Source organism: Idiotropiscis lumnitzeri, chromosome 14 (assembly GCF_059441095.1).
Source record: "Idiotropiscis lumnitzeri isolate Australia: NSW breed Sydney's pygmy pipehorse chromosome 14, RoL_Ilum_1.0, whole genome shotgun sequence".
Classification (NCBI taxonomy): Eukaryota; Metazoa; Chordata; class Actinopteri; order Syngnathiformes; family Syngnathidae; genus Idiotropiscis; species Idiotropiscis lumnitzeri.
In genome coordinates this window covers 8,227,824-8,247,666 of record NC_142404.1, presented here as the reverse complement: position 1 = coordinate 8,247,666, position 19,843 = coordinate 8,227,824, and the positions used below count along the sequence as shown (strand labels likewise).

The window sequence follows — 19,843 nt, the reverse complement described above, 5'->3', positions numbered from 1 at the left end:
ATGTTTATAATAAAATCACTTTCTAAAGATTATTTATATTTTTAAATTGTGAACGTGCACCGGAGGTCTCCAGTAAGCCGCGCCCACTAAGGACCAGATGCTGATGTTGCCGTGAAGAGGTCATGCGCATGCGCATAGCTGACGGAAGCCCATTGATTCTTGACATCTTTTGTTTAGTCGACGTTCTTTAAACTGAGCACATCCACGGAGCTACGCCGGTAAGCATTGTTAGCTGTAATAATTCACATTAGAATATCACAATGCACTCTTGTATCGCTGATAGTGTGAAGTGTTTTTAAATTATTTTTAGTTCGAGTGAAACGTGTGATCGATTTACGCTAGCAGTATTAGCTAACTATCTGCGTCGGGAAGCGGCAATTGATTAATTCAGCCGAGGCAATTCAATTCTTCAATGTCCGGTTTGTCTCAAGGTATCTTATATCAATATGACATCACGCGTTGGCCACAAAGCTGCTGCCACCACCAATGGAAGTGACTTTAAATTCAGAGAGAAGGCGAATTCACACTACCAAATGAGGTAAGTCATTCTTTTTTTCCCCTGTGGATATCCTCATCTAGTAGAGTACATTGTGTCTATTAGGAGTGAGGCCTGTATGGCCATAAATATAACTATTGTGTTTTGTCTATATGTGCCCAGCGATTGGATGGCTTCCAGTCGAGGGTGCAACCTACCTCTTGCCCAAATTCAGCTGGGATAGGCTCTCAGATTTTATTTCTTCTATATTCATGAACACCTCTCTCTCATGTGTGTTTCGCATGGAATTAGATTTATAAATTCCACTGTCTGCTTTACAGATGCCGTGTCTGCCGTGCAGGCGGTGTATGTTGCAATAGAGACATCTGCTCTGACTCATTAGCAGAAATGTTGTTTCTGAGGGGGAAAATATCTGTTTATTTGAGGTGCAGCATTTATTTATTCAAGTTGCCAACACACCTGGGAATTACTGTAATTGGGCCTCAATTTATAATATCATTCAAAAGTTTTCGAAAACACTCCCGTTTAGTGGACGGTTGGGGGTTAAAAAAAAAAAAAAAAATTCATGGAGTGTCATTCTTATGTGAACAGCTTGACACAAGCCTACTGATTCTTGACATTCCTCTCAAAATTACATTATACCTTATTTAATTTTTTTAAATCAATTTGATTTTGTTAAAGGATCATACAACCCATTCAGAAATACTTTGGTACTATTTTCACTAAGGCTGATATTTCTGTGATTGTGATTCTGTAAGTAAAACTTTAACATATATTGGAATAGTAATATTGAGTCAAGACATTGAATAAATAAAATCAAAAATAATAATTCAAAAAATAAATAAGCTGTCAATATTTTGGCACTTGAAACTACTCTAATAAAGAAAATATTAGTGTTGTTGGGATACTTTCTGGCATAATGTGTTTGTTTTGAGAGAGAATATGAACATAACACACAGTGAGAATATGTTCCTCATGTTGCAGCGCTTCGTTGAAGTCGGAGGTACGTCGCTTGAACATCATCCACTTTCTGGTTTGGCTGCTGGTGGCCGCCCAAGTTGCGGTCAGTCACTTCGACCTGGTGTCGCACGACACCGTCGCCTTGCCCTACCAGTGGGAGTACCCCTACCTGCTCAGCATGCTCCCCCTTCTGTGCAGCAGCCTGTCGCTGCCCAAAAACAACATCAGCTACCTCGTCTTGTCCATGATCAGCGCCGGGTTGTTCTCTGTGGCGCCGCTCATCTACGGCGGAATGGAGATGTTCCCCCTGGCACAGCAGTTGTATCGCCACGGCAAAGCGTACCGCTTCATCTTTGGCTTCTCTGCGGTGACTGTCATGTACCTGGTGATGGTGGTGGCCGTACAGGTGCACGCGTGGCAGCTGTACTACATGAAGAAGCTGCTGGACTCGTGGTTTAACGCCACGCAAGAGAAGAAGAAGAAATGATATGTATACAAAAAAAAAGGAAAAAAATGTTTTACACATACTTCATCCTTATTTATTATTCTACAGGAATAACATGATGTTATTCTTGGAATGTTGTGATTTTTTTCCTTTCTCCATTCTCCCAACATGAATACCGTTTTTAATAATTTAGTCTCAAAATGTTCTGACTTTAATTTATTGTATGTTTGACTTGTGGTTTGTTTCATACTCCTTTCAACTCCCGTCCATTGAAAACTGTGGAACGCAATTAGTTTTGTTCGTTCTTATCCCCCAATCCTTGTTTTGGTTTTTTTTTAATTTTAGAAATTAATTGTAGTTTTATGAAAATATTTGTACATTAACAGCATGAGTCACGTTTGCTTTATTTGCATCCCCCCCCAAAATAAATTTATTGGTACTTTGAGAGGGAAAAAGTGACAATTTTACAAAAATATATATTTTAATTATGGCTTTATTTTAGTATAGCACACAAAATAGACACAGACATTGTTGTTTTAATTTTTTTACATCCCAACTTTTTTTCCCTCATAAAGTTTGACAATATTTGACTATCTTACTGACTTTTGTTGCTTTTCTTTGTGGACAAATGTGTAATTGTAGTCCTCTCTTATTTATCTAATTTATATATTTATCTGAATTATTGTTGTATTGCACTGGAGAGGGGAGCTCTCTAATCTCGTTGCACACTTGAGTACAATGACAATAAAGGGATTTCTGATTCTGATTTCTGATTCTGATCTGTAATATGAAAAGCACTGCATTTTTTTTTTGTTTCTCTGAATCGGAGTGAATTTAATAGAACAAAAAGTTGTAATTTTAATGAAAACATTCATGCAACATTTTTCCTGGTCATATCCCAATGTTTCTTTTTTAATGACGTTAAAAAGTACTGCCGTAAATTTACATTTTTTTTCCTCAAAACTTTATTTTATCTCGACAACTTATTTTATTTAAAGAGTGTGGCCCGATACTCATTTTCATTCCTCTCCAATGAATAGTAGATATCTCCACTTCGTTTCATTTTTCATGCGAAAATCTGCAATCCTGCAGGGAAAAGGCGATGACATGACTTTAATCTCATGCACATTTTTTTTCTCCATGAAAAAAATGTTTACCCAGCCTCTTGCCCATAGTCACTCACTCTCTACTCAAATTAGGATTCTTTTTTTTTTTTTAGGATAAATGCATGAATAGGTGGTGGAAGTTGATTGGCCACATATTATTTATAGTATTTATATTTGTACATTATTTTTTATGATGCCTTGCCTTTTTCAGTTTCTCCTTAGAACAAATCACTTTCAATACAATTTATGGTATAACATTTTATTGTCATGCATGGTAAATTTCGCCGCTCCTTCCTGCCGACTGCTGTCAGACTTTTTAACAAGAACATTGGGTCAGGCCTACAAACAGGAGGGCATTAGTGCAATTGTGCAGTCCGAGGATGCAATATTAACTACTACTGTACTTTCAGCCAAGGGTGTACTTAAACATCGACCAATGATGTATTTTGTTTACCATTACAGTATTCTTATTACAATACTTCTATCACTGTAGTATTTCCACCACTGCAGGATGTTCACTATTACAGTACTTTTATCATTGCAGTACTTTTATAATTACTGTATTTCCTATCATTGCGGTACTTTTACCATTACAATACTTTCATCATTGCAGTATTTTTCTATCGTTGCAGTACTTTTACTATTACAGTACTTTTGTCATTGCAGTATATTTTATCATTGCAGTACTTTTACCATTACAGTACTTTTATCATTGCAGTATTTTCTATCATTGCAGTACTTTCCTGTCATTTCTGTACTCTCACCATTACAGTACTTTTATCATTGTAATATCTTTATCATTGCAGTATTTTCAATCATTCAGTAGTTTTTATCATTACAGTGTTTCCCCCTCTGTATAATGGACAGGCATTAGGAGTGTTTCCTTACACTAGATACGTTTATACTGTGTATATTTGCATGCTTTTTATGACTGTCTGCTGCTAATGTTATACATTAACGACTCTGTGTGATCTATATCTTTGCTGCTGTAACACTTCAAATTTCCCCATTGTGGGACTAATAAAGGACATCTTTATCTTTATCTTTATTTCAAATGAATAAAACGTTTCCTTCCAAGTGTTTATGATTTGACGATTATGAAATGGCCTTTGTGCGCTTGCGCGGCGTGGCTGCCACGTACAGGTTGACAGCTGAGGCTGATCCTGGGCACTTCCTGATGCTGCCGCCACCCGGCTCTTGCTAGCCTAGAAACCCGCTTCCACTTTTCACGCTTTGGGAATAGCTAGTGAACTACATCGTGGTTACGTCGTCACGATCAGGTAAAACACATCCTCTGAGTTGATAACGAGTCGTTGACTCGTCTATGTCGAATGTAATGTCACGCGTTTGCGATGTATTACGTGAATGTGTGCAGCTATCTTATATGCTAACTAACTAGCCGGCTAATGCTACGTTCGTATTTTCCGCGAGCTAACAGGCTAGCTTACTAAAGCAGGTGTTATGGATTCTTTGAAAGTCAACGTATATGTTGTCAAGACTTAAACGCGTTCCGACTTCCACATGAGACGCTGTTGTTTCTATTTGAATGCGTGCTTTTGTCTGTTAATTGCGTCAGCTTTAACCGAACGTGATTAATTTAAATTTAATCTCCGATCGCTAATGAGCACGTCAACCACAGCTGTCCTTTTGTTGTGTATTACGTTAATAGTTCAGTTGTGCCTTATTAAAGAAGTTGTTGCTGTGTCATCGTTGGCATTGCTGCGAAAAGGGCCTAGCAAACTTTCACCGTCACAAGTTGTTAGCGATATCTGTTCTACAGTCAGATGACTTGGCCTCCCCAACTTTGGGCGTCTCTGTTAACAAAAGTCGAGTTGTCGATCGCCCATTACAAAATATTTACGCTCACATAGATGTTTAGAATGCCCGGTTGGCTGACCGATGCTAACGTCCAATGTTAGCTACAGCCCAATCCCTAGCATCCAGGCAATTATTCATCTGGCAAGGACACAACGCAAAGCCTCCCAGGAGATGGATGAATTGTTCATCATCCGTTTTACAACCCCACCATGGACCCGGTTGCTAACAGTTGACGTGGTCAGATTACACCGCCACTTGTCACCACGGCGAATTATTTTATCAGTTCTGGGTCAAAGTACGTGCATTACAAGTACCAACCAGATCACGTGATGATGCCTGACCCTTAGACTCTTGTGTGTAGTCGAGAGCAAACGTGACTTGTTTCTTTCCCCATTGGGTGATTGAATGAGTGCAATTAACTACACTCTATAAATTGTGAAAAAATGTTTTCCCCCCTGTCAGGTTACCCAAAGGCCACTTGAGCACTTAAGAACACAATTTAACATCTTATCAGATTCTTACAATACGAGACCCTACACATGTTGGGGAAAACGCATGCATGTCTTACAGTGTGTGTGATGCATGCAAGATGGCCTATCACAGCGCGCACATAACCATATGTCTTCGACAATTGTGACCTGCCATAGCAAGGCAATATAAAATGGTTCAGTAAGTCAAACCAGTATCCCTTTAATTGATTAAAAGTTGCATTTGCAGGAAATGAAGTCTTCAAAAAAACATGTGAAAGGTTAGGTACTCAGTAAATAAGTTAATAATGATCATTGATCATTACCTTTTAATAGAATCCACACCAAAGCATCCCCACCATACGGGTATCCGTATAAAATTGATGGTTCCTTTTTGCAAATTCTGTACTTATTTTAATAATCCTACATCAGTATGAGTCACACTTGGGCCGAGAATCCCCAGGATTTTCCTTTTCCTTAAAACAATCGCCTTGAACTCGAGCATAGCAACAGTTGGCTATGTTGGAGTTCATGACCCCAAAATACTGGCCTTTGAGAGTCTAATGCCTTTTGTTTGAGTAGTTGAATGGGTAGTAATCACAGATATACAGGTGGGTTGCCAAAAATTGGAATAATTATAGTGGGAAAGAAAGAAAAAAGTGAAACGTGTGTGATGTATCAATTCACCAAACAGAAAGTAAAATATTTCTAGTCTTTGTGGCAGAAAGACATGTCTTCTATCGAGTCCACAGTCAACGCAGCTGCCCAGCAGGAAATTTTTGATCACTTCATGCCACTGACAACAAATCTTTTTGAGACATTGATATTTTCCAGCAGTATTAAGCATCAAGCCCAAACTACCAAAACCCAGTTTTGTAGCCCAACAGCCACAGAATAACTTGATTGGCCAGCATACTCACCTGTAACGTGTGTTTTAATGTTTAATTTGGAGCTGCTCCTGATTACCTTTTTATTTATTTTTTTTTATTTTCAAACAAGGTCATTCAAGGTTTGTAGTTTCTTTTGAGATGACCTTATTACAGATGAAAGAAACAGGAATTTACAATGGGGAAAACAAAATGTTCTATAAGTGTTGTTGAATATGAAGAGCAGATGGCTAGAAATAGCTTTGCAAAGATGTAGAAGGCAATGTTTGTTTTTCTTTTTTGTTTGCTTTTTTTTGGGTTGCATGTTGATTCATGGCACTTTTTCTATTGGCAAGACTGTATTTTTCAGTAAAGTTTGAATGGATGTAGTTGGAATGTTTGGCTCGTTGGGGTGCAAACATTATTTCGTCTAATTCCTTTATTACCAAAGACTGATGACTGACAATCAACACAAGTCAAAAGGCAAAATAAATTACTTTGGTAATGATGCTCTTTGGCTAACAAAGACCAAAAAAAAAAAACCTTAAATCATTGGAAAATGCCCGGTGGGTTATATTGTGGTAGACAGCCACGTATCTACATTTTTGAGCAATTTAAGTCATATAGTCACACTCACCATTGTTAAAATGCTATAAAGTAGTTTTCTTTTCCTCGTATTGCTGATCTGAGGAAATGGCATCATCTTTTGTCTTTCCTATCCTATCAGGTGGTCGGAGCAGCAGTTAGGACGGCACCATGAACGGCCAGCTCGACCTGAGCGGGAAGCTGATCATCAAAGCCCAGCTGGGCGATGACATCAGACGCATCCCCATCCACAATGAAGACATCACTTACGATGAGCTGGTGCTCATGATGCAGCGCGTCTTCAGGGGCAAACTGCAAAGCAACGACGAGGTCACCATCAAGTACAAGGACGAAGGTGGCGCCCATGATTATTTAGTATCCCTTAGAGTTCTGTGTTTAATTCCAGCAACAGAACTAAATTCTCTCTTGGTAGCAGCAATCTCTGCAAAGGTTGAACAATCCTAATAAATTCAAATTTACATCCTGATTAAGACCCACCTCCAGTTTGCGAATTTTGTCTTTTGGATTCATGCCTTAGGCACCACAGATTATTGGTTCACAGAACTACCTCGTGGTTCGCAAGACTAGCTCACAGTTCTGAGGTTGAGCTTTTGAATCTGGGCTCCAGGCTTCATTTGTGGGGTTTGCATGTTTGCCGGAGTACCTGGGGAAAACCAATGTCCTCCCACATTCCAAACACACTCAAATTGTCCATAGTTGTGGATGTGAAGAAAATAGTTGTATGTGCCACAATTTTCATCACATTTGTGAAAGGCCTTTAAAGTTGGCGGAAAAGTGGAATGACATTGGCTTACACATCTGCTTCAGCCTTAATATTGTTTCCCATAACAATCATTATGGTTCTGATATTAATGTTTGCGTTGGGTATGACATGTCATTTTTCATGATTTTGCTGCACACTTACCATCTTCTCCCGCCACACTTTTTTCATAGACGATGACCTCATCACCATCTTCGACAGCTCTGACCTGTCCTTTGCTATCCAATGCAGTAGAATACTCAAGTTAACATTGTTTGGTAAGTGCAAATGAATTTTCTGTAGTTGGCCACTAGAGGGCAGTCCAGCTCCAGCTTCAAACTATTGCTCCCAACCGAACAATCCTTTGGTTTGAAGAAGACTTGGTCTCTGAATGCCACTTGAACGCACAAATACGTTGTAGATACATGCTCATTAAAAGCAGAGTGGAGCCACTATTGTTTAGTAGATTATTTGCTGTTTCCTAATAGTATTCAGACCCCTCAAACACCTTAAAGCTCATAAGATTTGGAATTTTACCAATGTTTTCAGGAAAAATACACACCGGAAGTTACTAAGTGGAGCGTAGTGCTGTTTCTGTTTATGTTATGGTAGGTTTGTGCTTGAATTGTTTTCACCTCAGGGTGTAGCCTTTGACTCGTTAAAGTCAGTTTGGACAGGCTGTCAGCTCTCCTGGCACATTGAACTAGATAAATGGTAGAAGATGGATGATTTGTACTTCAAAACATTGCCTGTAGTATAATGATATCATGGATTGTGCTCAACATTTCATGTAGCGCTGTACATCAGAAACAAATGGCTGAGAGCTAAAAAAAAAAAAAAGCACTGCAACGTGCAATTACACTTCTCCAATGACGGGACTGTGTGCATGCTTGTTGTGTTCTGCTTCCAGTCAATTTGTCATCGAGCAACCGCCATTAGCCAGGAATCTATTTACCGTCCGAAAAAAAAAATGTGGGTGGTTGTCAAAACGTTTTTCTCCCTTCCAATCAAAGCGGCGCCCTAGATAGTCACATGTCACAACCTCACGTGCAAGAATGATCCTCTCACATGCGTCAAAGCTTGGAGAATAGTCGGAGTAGGCCAGCATCTGGGTGAAGTGCCTTCTGACCTTGAATATCTCTGTTCAGCATTATCCACTCCAAAAGAGAAACGTGCATGTATGTGTATGGGGAAAAGGAATGTCCGTCAGTCTTGGCGTTCTGTTACACTTTCTTGGTGGAATTTTCCCTCCATTATCTGCTTTTAACTAGGGAAAATGAGGTTGCTTGAAAGTTGCATGTAGCACAGGTGACAAATTGTCACTATGCTGTAATGGTCAAGTCATTAGTACAGTACCGCTGTACGAAAACCTCGACCACAATCAGAAGTCAGTTATATTTGGAATAATTAGTTCCAGAGTCCAAACTGTCTCATCCTAAAAAAAAAAAAAAAAACTTTACATATGACAACAATTAATGTTATCATTACCATTTTAATATAGCTGATTCGTAACAGTTAACCCTGGTCTTTATCTTATATGTGGTTAGAATGCAGAATCAGGTGAACTTACCATCTCGGCTTTTATCACTGAGGCCAGGTGCACACAATGGCATTGACATTTGGACGATTCCAGTTGCGATCCTGGTTCTTCGATTGGATTCCAGTTCCTCACGTTTCATGATTCTGAGCAGCAAAAAGGAGGGACCTAAATAGTTATTTTGGGATGAATCATATGAACTTATCTCTTCTATTATTTTCATAGCATTTTACACTTAGTTAAGTTCACAATGAGTTACCCAACCGGCTAATTTTAACCAGGATGTTAATTTTTCATGACAGCTTCATTTTTAAGAACCTCAATGAAATAAAATAACGCAGTTTCTTAAAGCATGCTACAGAACACCAATTGATGGATCAACCTAGTGTAGATTTTCTTTAGCTCTTTTAAACATCCTAAAATGTTTTTTTCTTTTATTTTAGAGGCCTACTCTTATTAACATACTTTTAAGCGACTTTTGTATGTTCATTTTGTAAGCTGCTTTTGTTTACTCTTCATTGCTTCTGAATGTCATTAACTGTTGTTTGTAAAGGCTTGTAGGTGGTATTTGCTTGTCAAGCGCGTCAAGTTACCTTGTGTGTGAAATGTGTTATATAAATAATGCTGTCTACCGTGCCTAACGGCAATCTTATTTTTCACGGAAATAATTTTAAAACGTTAGATATTTCCTCTGCATGTCCGATGCTTTTTGTGAATGTGTAATAATTATATTAATTTCCAGATAAAGTTTATTACACAAGTTTGTCAGTCAAAAAAATTCTATTGACACTAAGAATTGTTGGCTGATGAACAAGTTTGACAACTTCCCTGTGTTGGTCTGGATGTTACCAAGGAATTTCAGATTCAACACCCTCATTTGTTGTCATTGACAGTGAACGGTCAGCCAAGACCTTTGGAGTCCAGTCATGTGAAGTACCTACGCAGGGAGCTCATTGAGTTGAGGAACAAAGTCAACACCCTCCTGGATACCTTTGAGCCCCCCAAAGAGCTCGGCATGGCCGCTGTTGCACCAGAAAGCGGTAAACCACACAGAAAACAAACCCTATGAATGTTAAACTTATTTCTCCCAAATATAATTCAGGCTGGCAATTGAGCATGAGCAGCCACGGTTGTGTGTAGAAGCCATTAAATACCCATAGATGTCACTGTGTCATTGCTTTTACAAGGATCAGAATTCAGGTCGTATTTTGAAAAATCTCATGTGATCCTCTCGCCCAGTTTAAAGTCACCCTTTAAAAGCATTTTTTCTGTACTTGGGTATTTTATACAGGCCAACTTTCTGTTGTTTTCAAAGATGTTTTAGTACTTTCTGAATAATTCTGGGTTTCTGAGTCTGAAAATTGCATTGCTTTCTTAGAATTGGCTGTACTTTGATCTGGATTGATCGTTTTGACAATGAATTGATTGAGAATTCATTTTGGGATATCAAAAATGCTCATTGCTTATTTTCTGTGTCGTCATCATTTACTCAAAGTTGTAACGTAAAAAGAATACCCATGTCAGAGTTGTGAATTTCTATCACTTTTATGAAACAAAAACATTGAATACCAGCGACCTCACACTGTTGAAACTTTCTTGGCTCTAAAATGTTTGTAGGCCAGAGTTACCGGAGTGAATAACATGAATAGAAATTTATCCATTATCCATTCTACTTCTCCGCACAAGGGTCGCGGGGGGTGCTGGAGCCTATCTTTGGGCTGTAGGCAGGGTACACTCTGAACTGGTAACCAGCCAATCACAGGGCACATATAGACAAACTACCATTCACACTCACAATCACACCTGGGGACAATATTGCAATAAAGTATAAATGCTTTTAGATCCAGGTTTAAAACGTGCTATTTTCCCATACCAATATTTAAGGTCTTGCAAAGCCTTTTTAAATGCATGTTTTCCAAAATAATGAACGACCAACTGTTTTTAATTTTTAGATCATTTTTTACTTAAATTCCAGCTGTTGAACAGCACAGTATTTTCCTCTCTACAAAGTTAGTGAGATTTTAGACAAGTCTTTCCCCATAGATTTTGGTCTGAGACAAAGTGACGTCAGAACCACAGTAGCAATTTTGCTGACTTATACGGCACATTTGAATAAGCCAGGTTGGTTAAAAAGTGATCATTAGGAATGACAACTGTGTCAGGCTTTCATCATCGTGTGCAGAGTCGTTTTCGTCCATTGCCTTTGAAATGTAATTCTACTTGCCGCTGCTAAATGCTGGTAACAGTATAAAATACATATATATACATATATGTAATACAACAGTGTATAATGCAATATCAGCGTAATTAAGTAGCTGTTTTTTTAAGCAAACTTGGCGATTTAACTTGATTTTAGGACGACGACGTTCTCGAGGTCTGTGGCAACTGTTTATGAAACATCACAACTAGCGTTGGGTCGTTCATGAACAATTCGTTCAAATAGTCCACATCTTTAGTGAATGTGCGTGAATGGATCACTTCCTTAAGTGATTCGTTCTCTTCTCAGTTCATTTGAGCTCAGCCACGCGCATGTCATCAATCTTCGCGAATGTCTAATCCAAGCCTGCGTCAGATGGAGGAGGGATTTTACTGAACAAACTCTCACACTTTTGGCGTACACGAAGGAATCAGTGAGGTAACTTCCCTTTCTGATTCAGTGAGAGAACCTGCTGCCGTTCCTCGTTCACAAACGAGTGAGTGAACGTACTGCCATTCTCATTAGTGCTTTACAGCTGCAACGTTTTGGAAGGAAATAATAATACAAATGCACAATTTACAATTACTGCGACATCAGGGTGAGCACAATGTTTTTTTTTTTTTAATTCACTCCGTTCATGCCCGGGGGAGGGTGTGTTTTTTAGTTTTGTGTTTTTTGTAGGGGAGAACATCTCTGTGAATTCTCTTTAAGTGATTCTAATGCTTCAGTTCATTTTAAAGAACTGTCATGCCCATCACCAGTTGCAACTACAGTGATTTGAAAAACGAGTCAAGCCAACCGAGAGGCCCCCGGGAACACCTTAAAAATAAATGCGTTCCAAGTCTCAAACATATTGCTGTAGTTGGAAAGATTTTATTTTGAAGTTGGCATCACCAAGTTGGTTGTTTATTCCGTCATAAATAGCATGAACAATTGTTGTTGCAGGATTGACTAGTTTTACCCATAGTGCAGATGTGAGCAATGTTTTTGCAATGAGGTATACTTTGTATTGCATAACTTTGTGACATTGAACATTAAATATCATGTTGGAATAAATGTATGCCTTTTTTAATGTTATTTTTTTACATCCAGGTACTGTTTTTTTTTTGGGATCATTTCAGATGGCAAAAAATTTCTTACTCACGAGATTTTACGGTTATTAATAAATACGTGTTTGGTCCAAAGACCATTTTTAAAATAAATAAATAAATCATAATGATTGCCTCATCAATAAATCATGCAATGTTGTATATTATATGATAATAATATAATGAAAAAAAAATATTCTTAAATCAGTATTTCGTCAAATAATTTCGCTTAGTGTCATTGATTTTTTTCACCTGCTGTAAAGAAGCATTAAAATGATGTTTTTGCTCGTCACCATACCGCAAAAATGTAACCCACCAATTACCATGTCGAGACAGCATGGCTGATAGCTGAAAATCAGCATGAAAGTCATCTTGCTTCTTTGAGTGGAGTGCCAAGCAGCAAGTCTGCGTCACGGCATAAAAAAACGTGCATTATTGTTGGCTGCGACACATCACACAAACCGCTGCAAATGTTACAGACAAGTGGAGGATTTTATTTTTGGAGACCTGCCTCGACCTGCCTGAGTCACACTTTCCATGAAGTGCACTGTAAAGAACGCCAGTTCACACAGAACCACGGCTATAGGATATACTGGATTAACAGAACGTATAAACAGCACTTTGTGACAATCGGAACAACAATTAATCAGCATGTTTTACATGTGCTCTATATTAACTAAAATGTGTTGGCAAAAGCTGCAGTAAAAAGGGAATGTGTGCGTTCTAACAAGCGAGTGTGTTAGGGGTTTGTAATTAACTTTACTTTGACTGATGTTCAATTACATCCTTGTCCTGCCAATTGTGGGAATTCCCGTACACAGTAAAGGCGTCATCCTGCCTTTGCTACAGCTGTGACACGACCTCGGAAGGGGCACATTTGATGGGTTGAGTTAACTGTTAACTGTTGTTATTAGAAACAGTTGATGGACGTGAAGGCAAGGTGGTGACAACAGACCCTGCTGCGAAGCACGTGACCCCAGTCAGCGCGGCCAGTATGTCCGCCTTTGACCCCTTGAAGAACCAGGATGAAGTCAGCAAGAATGTCATCTCTGCTTTTGGTCTGAACGAGGACCAGCCCCCAGGTATTGCGCAAGCTCCTAATCGTCTCATATAATTATCCAGCAGTCTCTGCTAGGATGACAGCTGTGGAACAACAACAAAAATAACTTTAAATTCACATTGATAAGCAATCTGACATCTGTTGTGAACTGGACCCTTGTTTCAGCTGTCTCTCTTTCCTTGCCATCTGTAGCTCCGCCAGCAGCAGCCCCAGAGGAGCGCTCCGGGACCCCTGATAGCATCGCTTCCTCCTCGTCTGCAGTCCCTCAGCCAGGATTGCCGCCTCAAGCGCAGGCTCCCTTTTCTGGTGGGCAGCACGGACCCCCGGCTGGCATGGATGGTAAGATACTTGGAAACACCATTTGTATATATAAATACAGTATTTAACATTTGTCAAAAGACACCAACCATAGAGGTGTTTTTTTTTCAGTCTATTCAGCTGTCGTTATGGCGGCATACACACAAAGCCAACGATCATGTCGTGATATGCTGATTTTTATTATTACGGCAGTTCCAGGTCCAATTGTTGTAGGACATTCAAGGTATATTTTTTTTGCCACCACATTTGGTAGAACAAACCACATGTCAGATTTGAAGACGAAATGGTTCCAAAATGAGCAATGGAATTTTTTTATTTTATTTTTTTTAACATTTACTGATTTGAGCTGTGGCTAGAGCCTGAGGTCCGAAGTTCACTCGAGTCCCTTTGCGAGCCAGATGTTCAGTATCACTTCCCCCTATCTTTATGGGAACTTCTCTTTGCCTGAAGATTGTTTGCGCCCCGGTTTTCGTGGTAGTTTGTCAGTGGAGCCTTCCTTCCTCCGTCTTTGTTGTCTTGTTATCCGAATCTTTATAACAGCCTGCCAGCTCAAGTTCAGGAATTTAAATGGTGCAGCATTTTATTTCAAGCCTTGAGCTTGGTTGATTTGTTGCATTTAGAACGCTGCTAACAAGAGCCATAAGCTGACTGTGCAATGTGATTAGAACCTGTTGTCAGACAGATGCCGGTGGGTAGATCTCTTGGCAGTCATTTACATCTGCGCTGAGAAAAAAAAAAGCATAAACGAGCTAATGGAGCTGCTGCGCAACTCGTCTTTTGCGTGAGGAGTTTGATCCTTTTGTATGTGGTTTGTGTAGAATGTTGATTTTTAAACTCCCATAAACATTTGCTTTTTTGTCTAAAACCTCAGGTAATACCCATCAAAAATAAATAAGCCTAAAGATGTGTCAAGTTTACAGGTTGAATCCCATCCCCTGTTGATAGTTGAATGAATATAGATTTGAGCCGAGTAGAACTTCAAAATATGCTAATTTGAATGCTAAGTGTGAGGGAAGGGATAAGCAATCACAATAATGTCATTGTGTGTAATCGTAGACATGCTGCTTGATCATCTGGTTTAATTGAAGGTGGAAAGCTCAAAGTTGGGTTTTATGACACTAGGCACACTTGGACCCCTCATAGTATTAATGTTATATTTATTGTATTGTGAATTGGAGGCTAAAACATTCCAATGCCGACAGGGTCGTAATGGCCTCTCATCCCTCTATAATGCTTACATAACAGCAGTGATGGAGCACAGGCCATGGAAAGGATGAATGGCGGCCAAGTTCACATACGCACACACGTTTTCACACATCATAATGATAATAGCGGTGCTCATGTTAAACCATGCAACACATGGCTGCCACATCAGTGTTTGTGCGCCTCACTTTCAGAATGATCTGCTAACTTTAAAGTCCAGTGTTTGTTTGTCTGGAGAAGCATGTGCGGCATATCGTGCCTTATCAGATTTAATTGAGTACAGCAGTTAGCAGAGTCTTTTTTTTATTTTTTTCAGTTTCAGGCTTTCTCTGCTTTGGAAACAGCTGATTATCAGTTGAGCCTCCGTTCCATGGAAAGCTTGCAAGTTAATTAAAATACCAACAGACAATTTCACGCTTTTAAAAGCCGCCGTCCATTTTGGGCTGCTCTCATCTGTCATTTTCAAAGAGGCACGCTCAACTTTGAGATGGTCGTCCTCTTGCACATGTGCACGTAGGCAGTGTGGTCTGGTGAAGTCATGGCTAATTCAAGTGCAGCAGGAAGTCACTGTCTGCAAATGTAGACGTGTCTGCCGAGGGAGATGCCGCATGCAAAGCCGACAGTGTCCACGTGTGTTCCTGATAGTGGGTACGCACGACCCCAATCATTATCTGGCATATAGGGGGAGCGTTTCGCTCTGCAAGGGCCGTAACACACCTACATGCCACTCGCATGCTTGAGGTTTGTGGTGTGTGAACATTTATCAACAAGATAAACCTGCAATTGTTGCGCTGTCAAAAGACGTTCGCCACTGACAAAATGATGCTCATATGCAGGTTGTGATAAAACAGAAATACAGTAAAACTACTCAGTAGAAAGTGCTGTGTAGTGGAATGTATAGTCCGCCGACTGTGATGTGAATGGAATGTGGCCAATCAAAGAAACCCGCCCACAAACGCAAAAGGTAGCGGCGGCAAATAAACAGGTTTTTTTCTGGCTCAAATTGAGGCAAAGGTGGTTCCATCTTGACTATGTGCCATCATGTCCATGTATTCTGTAAATTCCACTGATTCACTTTCTTTTACTGACAACAAACTTCAAGCTAATTGTTCCAATAAGAATGACTGTTACGTTATTTTTTTAAAACTATATTCATAAACAAATCAGGTGCCAACTTCAAATTCAAAGTACATTTTATCTACACATCTCGCAATGAGACCGAATATTTCACCCTCCCTTTTCAGTCTGAAGACCATCCTTGTAGAAAACGGTATTTTATTTTTTTTTGTAACCTTATTAGTTGCATATTTTTAGGTATGACCATATTTGATATACTTCTTCTCTTCTGCTGATTTGTGAACGGCAGTCACCGCATGTCTTTTTAATAATTGATTCACGGCTGTCTCACCAGGGAGTCAGAACTTGCCTGCTGCGTTGGGCCACTGTGCTTTTCGCATAAATAACTGTACATGCCGGAGACAGGTACATTGATTTATCCGCTGCTTGTGCTTTTGAGGAGATCTGGAAAGAGGAATTAAAAAAAATGGTTAAATCATGTACGAGTTGACTTTGCGTTATGCTTCTAAATGGAAACAGATTTACCTACTCTCGACTTGCCGCCTCATCCTGTCCTGCATTCTGACCCTCGCGATCACTAGTCCCTTGTGAACTACTTTCAGACCTGACACAAATTTCCACATGTTGTCGCCATATGAATTACTACATTTTAACTGCCTGCTACGTTAATTTCTTTGCTCTGTTTCACCTGGCCTCTTGACTTTGCTCCTTGCAAAGTTGCTTTTTAAAGTCGCGGCAGATTTTTGCCTGACATATCTGCAGTGCAAAAAATCGTAACCGTTACACTGATACAAAGGCAACTTTTTTTTTTTTTTATTAAATAAACATGAGATGCTTGGATGTAAAAAAAATAATAATAAAAAAAAAAAAATCATTTTTTTTTACCTGTTTGTTCCATCCGCCACAAAAAATCAGGATGCCAATAGTAGCAACTAGCGGGAAAAAAAAATGATTCAACATGATTCGATCCGTTTCGTCTTGGGTTGTTACTTCAGATCTTGATATAGTGCCTCCATAGTAGCGCAATGCTGCAACTGCAGTTAAAAATGCGTACCTGCCGCAGAGGGACATCAATGGGCTTTGTGCCACAAACTTCCGTCAAAAATGACATGGGTAGCCACCCAATTTCCGGCGAAATGGCTGTGTTCGTCACGCAATCGCTGCTCAATTTACCTCCTTTTTCCTTGAATAATTCAAGAGAATTGCTCAACGTCATCTTCAAAGAAGGGACAAAGGATTTAAGTTGTACATATGCAATTATATTCACAGTTATGATAGTAAGTAAGCGCACGTTTCCTCCCGTAGAGTTGCGCTTTCCTCGTATGCCAGGTCGAAAACAGCCGGATCAGGACGCACATCATAGTCGTCAGTTCTGCAGAGGTCTTTGTTTCCTGTCCCAAAGATTTGGTCTTGAAATGGGGAAGTGTGCCATATACAGCGCGAAGGAGAGATTTTCAAAGCTGACAATTTTCCCTCTTTGTGTTCCCTTCCATTCAGGTCAGGTGTATCAGCAGTACCAGGCCCCAGGTGGATACCCTCCACAACAGCCGGGAGCCCCGCCTCAACAGTATGGAATGCAGTATCCGGGTAAGAGTGACAATGGTCAAATGTAAAAAGAAGCAATGGCCTTGTGTTAAGACACATAAAGTTCACTATGCTGCTTTCGACCAAAATGCAATAAAAATAAATCAATTACATTTTTAAAAAGTGCTCATTTAGTCTGTTTCACTTTGCGTTAACACCTGGCTTTTCGTCATCGGACCAAAAAGCGCTTGTACAGTCACTACTGAACTGTGTTTGTGGCATACTGCAAACTTCTGTACAAAATTGGTGTTAGATCATTTTAGATTCATGTAGGCCTGTACTTGAGATGTAACTCAGTTCATATGCACAATTGCTGCTGCATTGCTTCATTATTTTACTCTGTAGTTTACGTTGTTTGGGACACAATGAAACTGAATATCTTTTTTTCAAACCAAATGGTTTACTTGATAACGCATTTGAACACCAAAAGCAGTTGCATAGTATAAATGTTTTATGTAATGTAGAGTGGTTCAAATCATTGAGGGATGGATTATAACGCTGGTTTGTGGCAAGATGATGCTCAAATTATCCATACAAAATGCATGTTAATTAATAGTATTATACATTCATAGATTACAAATTTTCCATAATAAAATGCTGTTGTAATTTTAGATAATATAAAATTTTTGATAGTTGATTAATCATTTAGATACCCCTTTTCTATTTTTAGTTGTCCAAATTCTCAGAAATTCAGCATCTCAACAGTATTTATTCTGAATTTTGTCCTTCCTGAAAGCAGATTGATGTCCAATCACAATAAAACATTTTGTAACTTTGGAAAACAATGATCAACATTGCCTATTTTCTTACATCGAGCCAGTGAGTAATCAAATCATAATTGATTTGTTTGTGGTTTTTCTGCGCTGTCAATTTGAAGATCCTGTTTTTAGTAGAGGAATGGAGATGCAAACATTTTTAACACACAATGAAACAAAAAATTAACAAATAAAAATGCTGTTACTTGGATGTTATTTTATCATTGTACATGTTAACACTGGCAGGTGTCCTTGTTGAAATGAGTTGTGACCACATCCTTTGTTGCTTTTCCCAGCGGGGTATAGCCCCCAGCCAGGAGCCCCTCAACCTGGTGCACCGCAGCCACAACAGCAGCAGCAGCAGTTCCAGAACTACGCACCCCCTTCCTCCCAAGCTCCAGCCCCAGGTCCACCGGCCCCAGCCCCCGGCTTCCAGGGTGGCCAGCAGCAGCAGCAGCAGCAGCCTCATCCTCATCCTCCTCAGGGACCCCAGCAGTACCCACCAGGAGCCTTTCCTTCCCAAAACTATACTAATCAGGCATCACAGCCAGCCAACTACAGCATGCCGCCCACCTCCCAGCCCGCCGGGTACCAACCTCGCCCGGGATACACCCCGCCTCCGGGCAGCACGGTCACACCTCCGCCCGGGGCTGCTAACCCATACGCCCGCAACCGGCCCCCTTACGGTCAGGGCTATGCTCAACCAGGCCCCGGGTACCGGTAAGAGGTGCTCATGAAAGATCCATACACCAACCTTCGTGGCTCCAAATGTTTGAACTGGTTCCGACTTTTCCATGAATATAAAATCGAAATTTGAAACAGGCCAACTCCCAAATCTGATGGTCAGTGTTTGTATGCGGTCTATCCAACACATTGCTGGCCTTTTGTTGTTGTAATTATTAATTTTTTTTGGGGGGGTGTTATTTCATCTCACCATCTTTTCCCCCCACTCGTATTTGCCATTGTTGCACGCATCTGGAAGACCAAAACAGGCTGTTTATCCTACTTTGTACATTATTGCGTGAATGACATCCATATCCTTAATACTTAATTCGCTGGGCATCTGACCCCTTAACTAAATTCCAATGTTTTGTCTTTTTTGTTGTCACCACTATGTCTGTATTAATCATGGAGACACTAGCTAAGTGAAGGCGTACGTGCGGGGTCAATCCCAGTGGAATACATAACGTTTCCCTTTGGTCACTACTACTTTGCTCCTTCTCTGTCTTATCACCAGTTTTTACTAATATATAAAAATCAAATGACATCATGTAAGATTAAGCGTATAGTGTATAAACTGTAACATTTTTTTTTCTTTAACACAATAAATGATTGAGACCCAGCTGCGTTGTTCGTGTTTTCCAACACTTGCGTTGCTGTTGGCGTTGATGTATTGGGTTTTTCTTTTCCATTTTCCTCCCAAGCAGATTTGGGAATACTGATGTAATGCTGGTGGTATTATATTTTGTTTTCCTGTTTTGAGGCTTGTGGCAGCCTGAATGTGTTTTGAGGGAGCGTGCG

General features: G+C 39.8%; 2 protein-coding genes across 3 annotated transcripts; both read left to right on the top strand.

Moving 5' to 3' along the window:
* Positions 1 to 90: 90 nt before the first annotated feature.
* On the top strand, positions 91 to 2,667 carry jagn1a (jagunal homolog 1a). Its single transcript, XM_088315203.1, has 3 exons — positions 91 to 218; positions 432 to 538; positions 1,481 to 2,667. Exons 2-3 carry the CDS (start codon positions 447 to 449, stop codon positions 1,941 to 1,943), a joined length of 555 nt encoding a protein of 184 aa, XP_088171329.1. The 5' UTR covers positions 91 to 218; positions 432 to 446; the 3' UTR covers positions 1,944 to 2,667.
* A 1,453-nt stretch (positions 2,668 to 4,120) lies between these two features.
* tfg (trafficking from ER to golgi regulator) lies at positions 4,121 to 19,665 on the top strand. Of its 2 annotated transcripts, none has more exons than XM_088315748.1 (8): positions 4,121 to 4,287; positions 6,886 to 7,098; positions 7,698 to 7,781; positions 9,934 to 10,080; positions 13,246 to 13,407; positions 13,578 to 13,724; positions 17,481 to 17,570; positions 18,619 to 19,665. In XM_088315748.1, exons 2-8 carry the CDS (start codon positions 6,915 to 6,917, stop codon positions 19,044 to 19,046), a joined length of 1,242 nt encoding a protein of 413 aa, XP_088171874.1. In that variant the 5' UTR covers positions 4,121 to 4,287; positions 6,886 to 6,914; the 3' UTR covers positions 19,047 to 19,665. The 2 variants fall into 2 exon arrangements, with proteins under 2 accessions (XP_088171874.1, XP_088171873.1); XM_088315747.1 differs by having other exon boundaries at positions 13,240 to 13,407.
* Positions 19,666 to 19,843: the final 178 nt, after the last annotated feature.